Source organism: Micromys minutus, assembly GCF_963924665.1.
Source record: "Micromys minutus genome assembly, chromosome: 24".
NCBI classification, from domain to species: domain Eukaryota; kingdom Metazoa; phylum Chordata; class Mammalia; order Rodentia; family Muridae; genus Micromys; species Micromys minutus.
The window spans coordinates 16135971-16152779 of NC_137959.1; the positions used below are offsets into that span (position 1 = coordinate 16135971).

The 16809-nt window shown below is 47.3% G+C and overlaps 1 protein-coding gene across 1 annotated transcript in view; it reads left to right on the forward strand.

Moving 5' to 3' along the window:
- FTO (FTO alpha-ketoglutarate dependent dioxygenase) overlaps nt 1-16423 on the forward strand; it is a 327644-nt gene extending 311221 nt beyond the window's left edge. Inside the window, exon 9 of the mRNA XM_080937058.1 lies at nt 14552-16423. Coding sequence (XP_080793184.1) covers nt 14552-14705 — 154 coding nt within the window. The 3' untranslated portion in view covers nt 14706-16423. The remainder of the gene's footprint in view (nt 1-14551) is intronic.
- Nucleotides 16424-16809: the final 386 nt, after the last annotated feature.

Here is a 16809-nt window from a genome sequence, read left to right on the forward strand (position 1 = left end):
TCTTCTCCTGTTAAGGCCAGACTAGGTAATCCAGTAGAAGGAGCGGGTCCCGGAGGCAGAGAGCAGCGTCAGAGACAACGCCCCTGCTCCCACTATTCGCAGTCCCACACAAAGACCAAGCTGCACTCACGGCTGTCACACATTAGCAGAGCGCCTAGGCCAGCCCCATGCAAGCTCCCCGTCCCTGCCCAGTGAGCCCAGGTTAGTGGATTCTTTGCATTGTCTTGTGGTGTCCTTGACCCCTCTCCAGCTCCGACAATCCTTCTCCCCCCCCCCCCCCCATCTTCCACAGGATTCCCCAAGCTCCAATTAGTGTTTGGATCTGTCCTGGCTCTTAAGAGCTGGTTACCACAGGCACCATTCGCACATGCGTGGACTAAGGGAGGAGCTTCATGTCACACACATAGTTGGTCAGTCAAGAAACAGCAGTTGATGCATCTTAGAGGTAGCTACTGTGGGAAACAGTCTAGAGGGACACTGTTTTGTCTTCCTACACTTCAGAGTTAATGCTGGACGGTAGAGATTCAGAGGATGAGCTCTGGTCACCCACTCAGTAAAGTAGAATGCTAACCACAGCAGCGTCAGTAGGAGCCACTGACATGGCCACCTGGCACAGAGTTGATGCTTAGACAGCACATGGAAATGGAGAAGACCAGCGGGATCCTGGTCTCTGACTCTGTCACAGCCAGTCTGTTAACATCACCGTAAGCCAAGGGACCCGCAGACGAGATTAGCTCCTAAGGACAGAGGTTCTATTAAATTTGAAGTCAGGAAGAGCAAGCATGGCTGTCAGAAATTACCTCCCTGAGAAATGAGCGATCCGTCCTTTCCAGGGAGAGCCTCTTCGGCTTCTTTCAGCGGAGTGTTCCTGGTCCTCGCTCTCTACCCACAGTGGAGAAATAATTCACAGGCCCACTGCCCAAAGACCTTGCTCCTAGAAACGAACTTTATAAATCATTTTAAAAGAGTTAGTGACCGTAGTTCCCAGGCACTTCCAGGAGACCATCTTCGAGCCAATTAAATCCTGTGCAGGGCGTATCTGCTGCTCCTGCAAATGAATCTCTCCAGAAGGTCCACATACAACTGTCCAGAACTTTACCTCTTCTTCCCACCTGGGGGGAACTCATAGGTCTTCCCCACCCCAGGAGACAGTGCATTCTGTCTTATCTCCATACCAGCCATTTTATTTTAAAATACCCTTCTCTTTTTTTTATTGACATAGTTGAAAAACAAACAACAAACAAACAAAAAAAGCAGATTAATAGTAGCTTTTGGGGCATTGCTTGAAGGCCAGAGCAAAAGCCATTTTAGAAACTACCGTTCTGGCTTCTCTTCATTCATGCTTCACAGGCAGGCCACTTGCTGGTGGCATGTCCAAAGCCTAGCCTTGGAACTGACTGCCAGGCACCTCTGGGCACTAGGCATCTCCGAGGCAGTCAGCTCACAGAGAAAGCAATTGATATGAGCAAGGCAGCAGAGGATGTATAATAGGCCGAGGTGAGGCAGGCTAAGCAAACTCCCAGGTGTTCTCAGCTGCAGAACGTTCTTCCAAAAAGTATAAATTGCAACTTAGCAGTCTGCAGAGAAGCCTGGCTCCCCAACAGGCCAGGCTCAGGGCAGGAGGTCACAGCAGCTAATCAGGCCTCCCTGCACTGGCCCGACTCTCCGCCCAACCCTGGCCATCCCCAGCTGCCCATCCCCTGCCCTGCTTGGAAAGAAGCAGGGCTTCTCTTAATCGCTCCATTTTCAGAAGCTGCAAGGTGGCTTGTAATGGCCTCCTGTTCCCAGACTCCTCTCTAATGACACACCACTCCAGCAGATGTCATCCTTTGATTCCTTATGACCTTCTGGATTTGGGCAAATGAGAAGATGCCTGGGCTTCACAGTGGGGGCCTCTGGGTGTCTGTGCAGAGTCTGTCATCCACTTCACCCCCTCATCACTACCAGACATCATGGCAAGGACATGGCCTTGCTCATTTGTCGTGTGGGGAAAAAAACCTTCTTCCCGGAGCCAGGGGCTATGAGCTGAGGTGGTCAACCCTTCAGAATTTACCAGATGTGACTCGAGGTCTCCGTGCTGTCTGGGCTTGACAGATGAGACAATGCTACTTAAGTGCCCTCCTCAGGGTTGCCTCACAAGCAAGCAAATGCTGGTCCTAGGAGAATGAGGTCACCCCTGAACAGTGAAGGAACTATGGGCTCAAGCTCCCACAGCCACCCACCCTAGCCCCCACCATTAGCCAGGGAGCATGACTAGAAGAAAACCTAATGCCTTGAACCCCTTGCCTTTCCCTCCCAGGGACCAAACCAGAGAATAGGCCATCTGCTCAGTTAGCCAAAGGTTTGAGGGCCCTAGTATTCCCCTAAGACCAGCTCTCTGGCAATTTCCTTTCTTCCTAAGGTTCCAGAGAACTCTGTTTATAGATGGTGTCCCCAGACGAACAGAAAAACCTCAGTTGGGAATCTTAAAATTTAGTCTGCTCTCTTTGTAAAACTACCTTGCAAGCCAAGTCATTTTTCAAACCAGCCTAGTTCTGGCTCTGAAGCTGGCCCTGGCATAAAAGGCTGGGCCTCTTCCTCAGCCTGAATCCACAACCCAGAACAGAAAAGCAACAGCACCACGAACTGGATGTGAGCAGAGGTCTGGGGTGACAACTCAGGACCACAGAAGGTCCTGAACACTGAGTTCATTTCTGCAATGCTCTGGGCTTCTTTACTTCATAAGAGCTACACCAAGAACCACAAAGACCCCAGCAAAGGAGCAATTCTCTCTAGCCTGCAGTGCAGTGACAGCCTAGAGCCCGTTGACTCTGGCTAGTGTCACATATATTACCTCTGAGAAAACGAGGACCTGCGTTCAAATATCGCTTTCAAATCCCAATGACAGTGGCTGGTGGTACTTCCAGTTACACCACAAGAGCAAGATGCCAGAATAATAAGTGAACTAAGCTCTGGTCTGTGTGGCAAACCAGCCTTGTGATCTGGAGCGAGGTCCCCAGTTGATTGTCTCTAAAGCCAGCATAACAACTCTGCCCTATCCTAGTAGTAAGAAGTGTGTGAGCGATAGTGTGTGTATCTTTGCTCAGAGCTGGGGAGATTCTTAGGTGTATGTTACCCAACCCCTCCTCATAGAGCTGAGCCAAAAGTCAAGGTTTTTGTCTGAGGTCACAGGGGAAAGTCGTGGCAGAGCAATGTCCTGGATTCTCAGACCATGTCCTCCCCACCATGTCCCTTGTCTGCAGGTAGTAGTGACATTAGGATCAGCACCCCATGCTGTGTGCCACGTGTTCTCCGTTGCTGATGTTAGGGTTACACAGCAAGGAGAGTCATCTCACCTGAGTCGTTCAGGCACAAGGGGTCTCAGCTCTCAGTGAGTTCCCAGGTCTTCGTTTCTACTCCAGGCCTGAGACTATAGCGGTGAGCAACAGTCAGAAATCCTCTCCTCAGAGTCTCTAAGCAGTAACTCAGAGGGCAAGAGGGCAGGCTAGCACCGTCGGTGGAGGGGACGGGAGTTCTCCACGGAAGGAATAACATACTGACACCCTGAGCGCGCTCTTAGGCTGCTGAAGAGACACATGCTCAAGCAGACCAATGGAAAGAGAAAACCAGAGGACTGGACACAAGTAAACAGGAAATGGAGATGAGTTTTCTGGGCCATGGTAGGAATGTTGGCTTTGTAGCCCAGGCTGGCCTCCAACTTACTCCTCTTTCCCCTCTCCTTCTAAGGCGAAGGATCATAGGTACTTACCTCCAGGAGGATTTTGACTTTTATCTACCTGCTTAGTCCATGAAAGTGTGAATCCACATCAGAAGTCTGGTATCCCCTTGGTGAGCAGGCACCTCTCTCTCTCTCTCTCTCTCTCTCTCTCTCTCTCTCTCTCTCTCTCTCTCTCTCTCCACCCTTCCCATCGTCTCTGGAATCTGAAGGTAGCCTGTAGTTCAGCACTTGGTGTTGGGTGGTCCAGAGCTCCCCTCTGCAAGCACTGTGGACCACTGAGATGTTCTTGGGCCTCAGTTTCCAAATAGGGTTAAAATGGCTGTGGGTGGGTGCTTCTCAGCATCCAGACCCCAGTGTAGCAGGCTACTCAGAAGTCTTCCTGAGGCAGCAATGCTGTGGAGATGGATGGGCAAGCGAGCAGGTGGAGGAGCCACCAACTCAAAGTTTTCTTCACAGTTTACAACTCCAGCGCTCAGAAGTCAGAACAGCTGGCCTTCCATTTTAGCAAGCCATTGTCTTTTGCTTGGCTTATCTCTCCAGAGCTTAAGTGGATAATGCTCCAGGGTCTGTCTGTCTGTCCATCTTTGACTTTGCAGGCAACCTTTGTAAAAACTAGACCCTCTGTGTAAACCAGATTTTTCTCTGACACCTGCTTCTTGCCTAGGGTATGTAATTTCTAGGTTTGGGAAATCAATGGCATTGACTCTCTCGCTTTTATTTTTATAACTGTGATTATTACCCATGTGACAGCTATTATCTGACTGACTAAATGGAATCTTTCCCAAAGATTTGGAAGATCCTAAGATTTCCAAAGATTTGCAAATCCTAAGGTTTGCAGGAAGAAATGGTTGTGGGTTTTGTTTTTTTTTTTTTTTTTTTTTTTTTTTGTTTGTTGTTTTTGAAATGTTATAAGTACATCTAAAAACCACACTGACTTGAATTTCTGGTCCTAAGTTACTCTAGAAGTTACTTTCTGAAGGTTGAGACCGTCCCTTGCAATCCTGACTTAGGTTTCAAGCACCAGGGAAGTCATGAAATTGGAAAGGGTTATCTTTTGTCGATCACAGCCCTTTGTGGGGTGCTGTGCTGACAGAGGACAGTAGAGAGACCGTATTTTATGGCTGAAAGTGGGGCCTGATCGGACCCAGCGGGGATTTTGTTCCAGTAATTGCATCCAATTGGACCTTCTGCCACGGCACAGGCCCGGCATTAATAACGCTCATTGAGTCCTACGCCGGTGTGCTTTCCCTCCCCGTGGCCGAGTCACTGGCAGAATATATTTTCTTCCAAAGTGTTTGTTTTCATTGTTGCCCTTTAAAAATAATGAGTGCATTCTATTCCCTTGCAAGGAAAGCTGTTCTGGCCTGCTTTGAAATTGTATATCTTTTGTCAAGCACATTTCTGCAGTGCGTCCATAGCTTTGTATGCTGGGGAACCCAACCCGGCCTCTCTTAAAGCTTCCGACCAAGTTGCCTCAGACTCGATACATAGAACCGCCAACCCATTTGACCTTTATATTGTTACCCTTGGGCAGGTAGAAGTCATGCAGGTTTCAGGTGACCCTATCATGTGACCAGAGACCAAAGGTCAGCAGCTCCTAAATGTCTGCTGTCAAGGTAGCTCATTCATCAGCATCACTATGCAACTGACAAGCCGACAAATGAACCTGGGATAAAATTATTCTCAACCTTCTGCCTCCCGGATTTACACCCGAGAGGTGGGCCAAGCTGTCTCGCGTACTAAGTGGTTCCATGAGCCTGCCAGCCTCCCTGAAATAGGGGCAAGGACCTCTGGAGACCTGTTGGATGCTCTGAACCCTGGAAGGTCACCAGTTGTCTGCTTACCAAGCCCAGTTGCATCTCTACAGAAGCTAGCCTGTCTCTGGTTTCCTTTGTAAGGAGATGAATTCAGTGTTAGCTCTGTGTGAACACAAAGACGTCCTATGTCCCTTCCCGCCCCCCATTACATCCCTACCTTCATATCTCTATGGTCCTTTGGCGCAGGTCCACGTAGTGCTGCCTTTTTCCTGAATAGCCTATTCCTAGAAATCACTTATAAAAATTAAGATTCCTGGGACTCTGTCCTAGAGAATCTGACTTGGGGCTTATATCCTTGGGAAACTCCTTTTAATAAGACCCCCAAGAGATTCTTCTATTGTTTGCATTTCTGAATGGTACAAAGAGGGTAATATTTGGAGTCAGACAATTCTGGCTTTGAATCCAGACTCTATCCTATGGTTGGTTATAGAATCGTGGATTAATTCATTAATTGGGCTTCAGTTCTTTCTTGAAGACAAGAAACCTGAATAGAAAATGGGTAAGGTATCTGTACACAGTGTATATTAGTACTGGTGGTTCTTTCTGTTTTCACTAGAGATTATGCTGTTCCTTTGGTCTAAAAGTTGTCATGGAAGAAGCTGACACAATCTAGAATAACTGTACTTCTGTGGCAGCAGAACCCCAACAAACCTCTAAGGGCCATTTTCAGAGCAGCAGGAGTAGGGGGTGCTATGAGGTCCATGTAGTGTGACCACCTACACTGGGATAGGGCAGAGCTCTGGCTGAGGCAGTTCCGCATTAGCCATAGAAGGAGGGTGTGACACTCCTCTAGATCCCTGCAAAGAGAGTGGAGATGCCTTTGGGCCATGCCATGACTAGGAAATGTCCCTGCATTAAAATGGCAGGAAGCTCTTGCATCCCCATCTCTTTACCTCTGATCTGGCCACACTGTATGAGCACTTTTCTCTCTCTGATAGATCCTCTGCCCCAACTCCATCAACCACAAAGACCAAAAGCCCTAAGCAAAGAAAGTCTCTTCTTAGCATCCCGAAGTTGAGAAGCTCATTGTTCCTTCTCCTTTAAAAACAAAGCAAGAATCTTGTTGCTTATTCTCTGATAAACAGTGTAGAGTAAGAAAGATGCATCTTGGCTCATGGTTTCAGAGGTGTCTGCCTACGCTTGGCTGGCCCTGTCCCATCAGGCCTGTGGAGAGACAGACATCATGGCGGCAGACACATGATGTAACAGACTGCTCACCTCATGATCAACAGGAAGCTGAGATGCAGAGCAAGGGGCTAGAGATGACATAGCCTTCAGTGGCATACCGCCAGTGAGCCGATGGTCCCTGCAATTGGGAATCCATAAATGGGTCAATTCATTGACTGGGTCTTCACCCTCATGATCCAGTCACTTACCCTCCCAACACCATACCTCTGAAATCACACAAGCCTTTGTGTGTATGCTTCATATTCCAAAGCTTGCCACTCATAGTTACTGGGTGATCTTGGGTTAATGCTATTTTTCAGACAAATTCTGACTCACCTACATTCTGAAGAAAAGATTTGGGATCTCTGAAAGCTACCTTATACAGGAAATGCCTTTTGAGTCTCAAGGAAATGTGGAGAGCACGATCCAGTTCCAGAAGCTGGCTCTTCTCAGCTACTCCCTTCCGCCATTGACAGAACAGTACCATCAGCGCTCTGTGTACTTCATCTACACATTGATTATTTGACGAAGGTCTAGGCAGCACTGTCTGTGCTGAGCAGCCTAGCTGTCTCTTGGGCAATGACTGCTTGGCATTCAAAGCATCGTCTTGGTATTCAAAAGTGGTTTTGGTATATCTGGTGTTTGGAACCTTTGTAAAAGCATCATACAGCCTTGTTTATTAGATCCTGCCTAAATACATACAGCTAGGATTTAAGCCCAGGTTCCAGTGGTTATGTTTAAAAAGTACTGACTGCTAAAAAGGTATGCTGATCTGGAAGAAAGAAAGGTGGCCAGTGTGGGGCTCCTCCCTTGCACATGTGTTGACTTTACAGATTTGAAAACACTGATGTGACAACTCAGAGGGGGAGGGTAAAAATGCCTTGCTCCTCGCTGAAATTCAATTAGTAACTACTTCTGTGTCAGATAAATGAGTTACACAAGACTGTCGTGCTGATGTATAAGATCACCTTTACAAAGCATGATTTTTCAAAGACCCTGTTTTCAAAGCAGACCATGGTGGCGTAACACAGCGTAGCTCATCGTGTGTAGCATTGTCCTAATGTCAGTAACAGAAATCTACAGAGAGGGTTTGGAGTGCCAAGGCTGTGTGTGTGTGTTTGGGTAGACATATGTAGGTATACATATTATATGTATGTGTGTATGTCTATGTATACATATGCATAAGTATACTATAAATATGTATACATTCACATATACACATACATATATATGATTCTCAGTAACTCGGACTGGCTTTAAACTCACAATCCTCCAGCTTTTTCTTCTTCAGGCTAGAATCGTAGACCCGTAGAAGTTTGGTCAGGTTCTTCCTCCCAGCCCCATTCGTCCAGAAATAGGACTCACACTCAAAATATCTTTACAAATACCTTGGCCATATACCTACGCTCGTCTCTGACTGGATCATAACTCACTGTAACCCATTTACTCTAATCTGCATTCTGCCATGTGACTAGTTACCTGTGCTCAGGTACCATGTGTCTGTCTGGTCACATCTTCCCTGGAAAATCCCCTGTGCCTAGGTCTAGCCCAGAGTTCTTTCTGCCTCCCGGATGTCCCACCTCCTAGTCTACTCTTTCCTATAGGCCATAGGTTTTTTAATGGACAGCTGATAAGACATTCCCTCTGCAAGCACCAGCCTAAGGCCTCGATCTCTGTATCTCTGCCTACACACATGCTCACCACCAAAATAAACCGAAACAAAGCCCAGTGAGGCCGTGGAAACATAACAGAGAGACGGCCCCACGTCAGGTTGTAAACGGTGGTTTTAAGGTGGACAGCACGGACAAGTCCCTTAAACTGTGCATGTGTAGGGACCATGCAGCCATGCTGATGGCAGCACTGCCTCACTCTGTGGCAGATGTGCAGACTCTGGTTGCCCAGAGACACTGAGTCAGACCGGTATTTTCATAGCCACGACTTCTGTGAGCAGGCCGGCTCTTCCAGTAACTGTTTTCTGCTTTCTTCGTGCTGCTCCTGGGCTTTGTGGGTTAGTGGGGCTCTCCCCAGTGCTTCTTCCCTGAGGCCCCATAAGCCTTGAGGCTGGTGTGTATTATGAGAGAATGGATTTGGGTTTTCTGGGATCTGAAAGCCGTCTCCCCACTACCTTTAGCCAGAGTGACCATCACCTCCTCATCGTAGGCGAAAATCCCAGGGGGGATTCTGACTAGAAAAATACACTTCATTAGTCATTGGAGTTTCTGGTAAAGTTAGTAGTTTAAGCTTGTCTTGCTTTTATAAGCATCAATTCGGTTTTTTGTTTGTTTGGTTTTTTTTTTTTTTTTTAATTTGCTAAGAGCCTTCCTGGATAACATTACATTATCAGCTGCATTTTAAAACTGGGATGCGTGCCTTATAGGAGGTGTGTGTGTTGGCATGATTGCGTTTGTGTGCACTTTCCATACTGTGGGGGGGCCTCATATGCATGACTTGATCTCATCTCCACGTAACCCAGCAGAGCAGAGGACTGTGCACTTGTGTAACAGCTGAGAAACCTGGGAATTTGAGATATGCTCCCAAGGTCACCCCGAGGCTATAATGAGACAGAGCATACTGCACTTGAAGGATAAACAGGAATTTCTGTAGATAACACCCGTAAGAACTTCAAAGTCCTAGGGATGAAAAGAAAGAAAAGTAAGGTTGTTCAGTCATTTGTTATAGCAAGTTTCCTAGAAATAAGAAAAAAAAAAAAAGTCCACCCCTCCCAACCTCACCCTCAACACACACACACAATTTGAAATCTCCTGTAGATCTCAGTTTGGGCAAGAATAAGTAGTTGATAAACAGCATCCATTCTGATCAAAATGGAAATCCACGATAAAGATAGGATGTAATTCAAAGGGCCGAGCCCACCCAGCTTCTGCCTGCCTCAGGTTAACCTAGGATAAGGCAGGCCTTGTTTGAGTAGGAATCTAGCCCCTACCATCTCTTTTAGAGGACGGGGTGGGGGGACCACAGCACTGGGCACGTCAAACAACAGCTTGTGGTTATTTTCCTCAGCGTCTGCTTTCCTCTTCCCCAGTAAAGAACCCTCAGTTAGGGGTTTATTTTTTTTCTTGTCTCTTCTTGGCTTGTGCTTGATAGTATTTCTCCATGAAGTTTGTATATGTCTTTAGCTTGTCCACCTTCATGAGTCTATTAGCAGAAACTTTGTCCTGAACCTTTATCGTTGTCTGGAGAGTATAGGAAATGTTACCTGCCCTCCTCTGTTTGTTGCAAAATTTAGGGATAAGGAAGATGACCATATGTGTTTTTCTTAAAATCAATGGCCAGCACATTACTGTAAAACCTATTGATTAAAAACACAAAGTATAATGTTGGTCATTTAGTCTGCAAAGTGACAGGATAAGGGAAGAAATGTATCCTTTGGCTTTTGCATTAACCTTTATTGACTGCTTGCATACCCATAATTAACACACACTTTAGCTAAAGTGGTTAATTTTAGCATGGTGGCCAATGTTCACTAATGTAGCTGCCATCTTGATCACCCAGCTGAGAGTGAAGCCCTGGGGGAAATCAGTGAGTTACCTCCGGGTGGGGGGCTGCAGGACCTCCGGAGAACCATCCTGAACTGCCAAGAGCCCCGACGGTGGTCCATTGAGTCATTTGAGTGGAAGCCAGAGGAATTTGAAAAAGAGGGATTGAATGACTTGTAGATTTTAGGGGAGGGGGTTGTTTGTTTGTTTGTGGTTTTTGTCCATTCCCATGAAGTGTTTCAAGGGAGGGGCGGGATATTCTCAGTAGACCTGGGTTTACTTATTAATTCCAGAAGCATCTAAAAATGAAGTTTCCCCCTTAAGACATGAGAATGGTGTTGGAAGCCATGGCCTTCATGATGGGTAGCTACTGGCAGTCAGAGCGGCAAGAGCCTAAGCTGGGTGGGATCTTTTAGATGGTCTGGAAAGACCCTCCGGCTCTGGCCATTTAAACTGGCTTATTTCCTAGCAAAAGCCCTTAAGTTCCTAATTTCAAACACAGATAGCTCGCGCTCAGGCTGCACGGTATCCGCAGCAGTGAGGACACATGGTAGGGTCTTGTAAGCTGTGAGCAGTGGCTGAGGTGGGAAGTGTCTGGCATCATCAGATTCTTTGGGCTGCAAGCAACCGAAACCTTCCGTCAGACAGTAGAGTCTAGAGCATGCAGTGTGCAGACTTAGCTGCCATGAGTCTTCTCCACCAGACAGTGCACTTAGAACCTCTGGTGGCAGAAATGAGCACTGGTCAGGGCTGCACAGAGCAGCAGACTATTTTTTCCTCAGCCCCTGCTTTAGCCCTCAGGTCCATCTGGTTCGGTCCAGATTGAGTTACAGGCCTCTCCTAACTGTCCCCTACCACCGAGAGAAGGTCTGTGCTTGGCCTCTCTAAAACACATCTTAAGGCACTCAGAGCTCCTGCCTTGTGCACGGGGTTCCTGTGAGAGGCCTGAGGCAGCACCTTCCTTAGTGTGGGCTGCTAGCTGCTGCTCCTTCCTCGTCTGTGCCCTGGAAACTGGCCACTGGAAACCTGCAGCAGTTTGACTGGGTAAGCCTCACTCACGTCTCAAGATTCAGCTACAGGCTGTGTGACTCAGGTTACAAAGGAACCATGCCAGGACTGCTGAGCTTCCCCTAAGCTTCCCCTAGAGAACCCATTCTGAGCACCACCCCCCCCAAGGGATTTTGGAGAGAGCCACAGTGTAACACACGGGACACTGATGGCACCTCTTGTCCCTCAGTGGCACTTATGGTGGCGGTAATGATTGTGGTGATATTTCATAGTTACCGAGCTGTGCGCTGGATAGTCTTCCAAACACTGTCTCTGTTCATTTAATCACTACAAACCAAAGTTACAGTGTTATTGCTGTTTGTGGGCAGGCACACACACACACACACACACACACACACACACACACACAAAACAACAACAACCTTTAGGAAATACTTCCCTGGATTCCTCAGGCATGCTTGGAATCATGGTTAATAATAATCATCATTTTTCTGCGCATATATGCCTAGGATAGAGTTAATTTAAAGACAAGCACAGAAAAAGATGAGCACCAGTAAGCGCAGTAGAAATCAGATGAATTTGAGTTGTCCTTTGCAAAATACCGTATGTTCCAGTCACCCCAAGGATGGTGCAGTGAGGTCTCTACAGCGAAGAGCCGGGCTGAGGTGGGTGATACCCAGCATAATGCTTTACTGCAGCCTCAGGCCGCTGTTGACTTTCTGTCACCATTTCAGGAGGATAGGATGACCTCGGTGACTCCAGATTGTGACGGTGTGGGCCAGGAGGCTCATGTCATGTACTTTCATGGTTACGAGGGACACGGGTGACTCATCCTCTGTGGGACACAGGATCCCATCACACTTCTCAGAATCATGCACAATTTAAAACTTACAAATGATTTCTAGAATTCTCCATTGGTTGACTGTGGGTAACTGGAAACCAGTGCGTAGATAGCAACTCCTGAACCACTGCTGTTACTCTTGTTTCTGTCGTCACCACTAGACAGACAGCTCCATAAGATGAAGAACTGCCCAGATGATATGTCCCCTAGAAGCAGTGTCTCCAGAGTACACACCATGACCCTTTGATGCCATCTCACCTAAGGGACACTGTGACCCCAGCAGACAGAAGTGATGTGAGCAAGAGCTACAGTAACATCCAAAAGGGCAGAAGCCCCAAGATCATCCTCATTCTGTCCACAGTCTGCTATAGCCCCTGAACCAGACTGTAGCTAGGGGTAGGGCAGGTGTGCCTACTAAAACACAAAAGCCTACTTAACCCCTTTCCTGGCCATTGAGAAAAGAATTTTACAGCAGTCTTTCTCTTCTCAGAGAAACTCAACAAAGGTTCTTATCCCCCCAGTCCATACACACACACACACACACACACAGTGCATTCTTGGTAAGAGCAGTGACAGCAGGCTGGTAAGCAGCTTGCCCAGAAAGCACAGCCAGTGGCCTCGGGATGCTTGCACAGGCCGGTGTACATGCAGCTCCGCCATGGGTCTGAATATTTTTAATACTTTCTCAAAGCGAGGAGGCAAAACCATTTGACAGCTGAGAAAGCATCTCTATTGACTTTTTACAAACCTTATGATATTCTAGGTGGATCGACACTTATCACAGCCCTTTAATCTGCCAAGCAGGATAATATGTGCACGGATAATTTATCCACTGTGAGATTGAAATGCTCAATTTGGAATAACTTTCCCTGCCCAGTAAATTGAGCATTACTCTCCGATTCTGAGGCCGAGAGAAAGCACAGTTTAAAAAGCTTTGCTGGGTCCCTTTGTAATTAGTCGCAGCTTCCCTTGAATATTAACTCCCCGCTCGTCTTCAAGTGATGTAGAGACTGTCATAGGAGCTGCAGAGACACACCCTGAGAGGGGTAACAGCAAGCGACATAGTCTCCAGCACCCATTGTGAAGTGGGCTGTAGAGCGTGCCCTCTGCCCCTCCACGCCGAGTGTGCTTATCACCACAAACAGTTGAATATTTATGCTAAGAGGATTGTCAGAATCTGCTTCTGATGCTTTAATTCTTGTTTTAAATAAATAATGAGAACGTTTAAACACATTACTCTTCTTGGGGCCCCCGAGGTCAGCTAATCTTATTATTTATGAAGTGGTGTGCTACATAATAGTACTTAGTGCATGTTAACAGACGCTATTATCAGGGTCTGATGCAGAGAGCAGAAGATATATTGGAATGTTACGTGTAATGTAGGACGGATTGAGTGCATAGGATGCCGGTATAGCAATTAACCACATTCGAAAATAGGTGTAAAGTTGAAGTATGCTTCCCCCTGGGAATCTCCTCACCATCAATAATCCCCTGGAGAAGACACGTCTTTCCATGAGGATCTCACCCAGTCCTTCGACTTGAAGTGGGCGTGGCCACTCTTCAACTGACAGCAAGGGGGAGGGCAGGGATGGGGCGTCCGCAGGGCTGTTGGAAACACAGGTTTGGTGCATGAGCGCTGCCTGTAAGAAGCCATTCATTACTTACTACATCCATGCCTTTTTTTCTATGGCCCCCATTTTTCAGATAACTAGAGCTGTAGCCAAAACATTTCCCAAGCCCAATTTTAGATGCGCTCGACTCTCCAAGAGAGTGGCGCCTCAGAGATGTGAGGATGCTACCCCAACTTTTTCCTACCAGGCTATAATTTAGCTGCATATGATAATTAATTTCTCTACTATTGATGAATAATCCATTTAATAAAAACCGTGATTTAAGTGTTTTCCTTGGGGACTAACTCTTGCTAGCCTCTTAATTTAATTTTGTGGAAGTTTCTCCACCTATTCATCAGTGGAAATGATTATTAACCTCTATTTGCATATATCCTTATAAACCTCTCTCTCCTTGGAGTGCCTTTTCTCTGAGCCCAGCAAGCTGGGACACTTGTAAATCTCCAGGATCTCCAAAGTCAATCCTGGTCTGTAATATTGTTTAATCTATTCTTGGACGTTTTAATGCAGTAAATTCAATTTAATCTTTCGCAGTAATCTAGTAATACATCGAAATCCCACAAACATTTAAATCTGATAATGGCTTAATCACACACTTTAAATAACTGTTGAGATAATGAAAAAATAATTCACCATTTTAAAGGCAGAGTAACTCAATTTCCCTGGCAATGGGCTCTCCCGACGCCACTGGAGATGATACAGATCTGGGAATTGGAAAAACGAAGCTCCAGCACTCAGAGATGGTTTGTCCTCAGGGGTGTGTTCTTACTGCTCCCACCTCACGTTCACCTTCACAGCCACTGTTGTGCACATTTCCCGGAAGTCTGAAGCTTCCAGGACTTCCCCCACGGACTAACGGCCTGCTCTTCTTCTCCTAGGTGCCAGTCCCGAGTCGTCCGGACTTTACCAGCCCAGCAGAAACCAGACTGCCGGCCATATTGGGAGAAGGATGACCCGTCCATGCCTCTGCCCTTTGACCTCACAGACGTGGTTTCTGAGCTCAGGGGCCAGCTTCTGGAAGCAAGATCCTAGAGGATGCACAAGTCTTAGGTGGAGAAGGAAAAGATATCCTTGGCTTTTCTCCCCAATCCACAGATACTGAAATGTTGAAAAGTTACTGTGTTTTAGTTGATTTGGTGTTAAATTAGAGCACCCTCCCTCCCCCCAGATATTCTTCACTCATCCCCCCCCCCAAGCCCCTTTGTCCCCGAGGCAGCAACAGGGATGAGCTAAGCCTGTGACAAGCCTCACCTGCTTTCCTCTTTGGCTAGCCACTCCAGAGACCGGAAGTAGACCTAGCCATGGGATGACAGCACTAGAGACATCCACCCCAGTTCCTCACCATGGCTTGTAGTGGTTAGACCATCCAAGATGGCTTACCATGGCTGCACAGACATGAATTCACCTTGATTGTAGTTACAACTCCATTCTTCAGTTGCATCCTGGCACACACTGGTGACTGCTGATTTAGACAACACATACATATGTCTTCATGGGACTTCCCTGATCCAACGACAGAGGCCAGCCCTGTGGTCTGTTCCGTGGAGTTAGTGATTCTCCTAGAATCCCCCACTCATAAGTACTGACAGGTAGCATGGGGGCTTGAAGGATCTAATTCTCAACCCAGTGAAGCCAGAGCATCAGAGAGACCATGGAGAGATGTTAAGCCTACACTCTGATTTCAAAGTGCCAGGATTAAGACCTACCCCACCCGTCACTCTGTAACCTTTGCATGTCCTTGGGTTTCAGTTTCCTCAACTGTATAGTGGGAGGTGCGGGAACAAAATGCCAACTCCTAACATGAAAATGACATGATGACCAAGCTACAGACCTAGAGCAATTTCTAGCATCCAGCGAAATATCTGATATGTACCATGTTGTTATGTGAACTGACCTGGAAGAAGCCATCTTCCTCCTCCAGTCTGCAGTCCTTTGCCATCTGTGACCTTTGTCTCTGCTGACCTGAGGCCTTTTGGTGGCCGAAATGATGACAACAGTTAGTTAGTCCCTTCCCTCAGCCCATGATTTTCTTGCATTGGCCGAGACCTTCTGCATTTGGAAGGAGACAAAACAGTAGTGGCTTTGCTGTGGCCAGGATTCCACTTAAGGTGCCTTCCCACCTCAAGTTAGCCGCGGAAGCTGCACTCCACAAACAGCTAGGATTTCCTGGTGCAGGAACCCAAGTCTCTCAGACCTCGAGTTGCTCCCTTTTGTCTCTGAGCCAGGACTTTCTCTCAGTAGAGCGGCGAAGTACATTCTCACAGGGTGAAGTGGAATGATCTAAGCTTGAGTATAGGTGGCTTCAGATGTCACAGGCTGACCCATCTCCCCCATCCCTGGCCGTCTGGCTCTGTGGTTTATTTAGGCCCCGTGATATTTCTTTGTTCTCTTTCATTGGGTACACAAATTAAAAATTGGGAGATTCCACATAGAATAAAGATGTCTGCATTCTCTTTAGAAGCCAGGTACCTGTGAACCCCTGGGTCACCATAACCGCATGGCAGTGGCTTTGCAATGTCTGTGACCTCTGTGCCCTGCTGTGACCCTGCTGCTCCCTGTCACCATTTTGTAAACCCGCTCCCCTTGCAGCGCTTTCTAAACCTGCTTGCTAACCTCCTGTAGTAGAAAGCAGTAGCGTTGAGTGCTCGGTCTGTGCTCCTCCCGCTGAACTGTGTTCATGGTCTGCTTGTACTGACGTGCCGTGCGCATCTGTTCATACACAATAAAGAACTCAAAGATGAGAAGCCAAAGAGTGTCCGCGCTTTTCTCCCTGCGTGCCAGTGTGGGGCTGGCCTTGCCGGGTGGGCGAAGGGACTCCTCAAATCCTCCAGTTGCACCTACTGGAATTCCTACCAGCCTTTCATGGCTGACAGGTTGCAGATCACTTGAGAAAAGATGCATTACACTGGGGTGAGGGGACGTTGGCATTCCTCCCTTCAGACTCCAGCATTGCATCTTCCTTCCTCCTGGACATTCCAGGGAGTCCTGGGTTAGATACAACCACCAATCTGTCTGCCCGGGTACGGAATGACCACTTAGGGATTTATACTGTTGCCAGGAGACGGTCAAGAAACCCAAACTGTGACAAGATCATTGTAGATGCTTGGGCTTGAAATGGAAGCAACTAGGTGGGGCA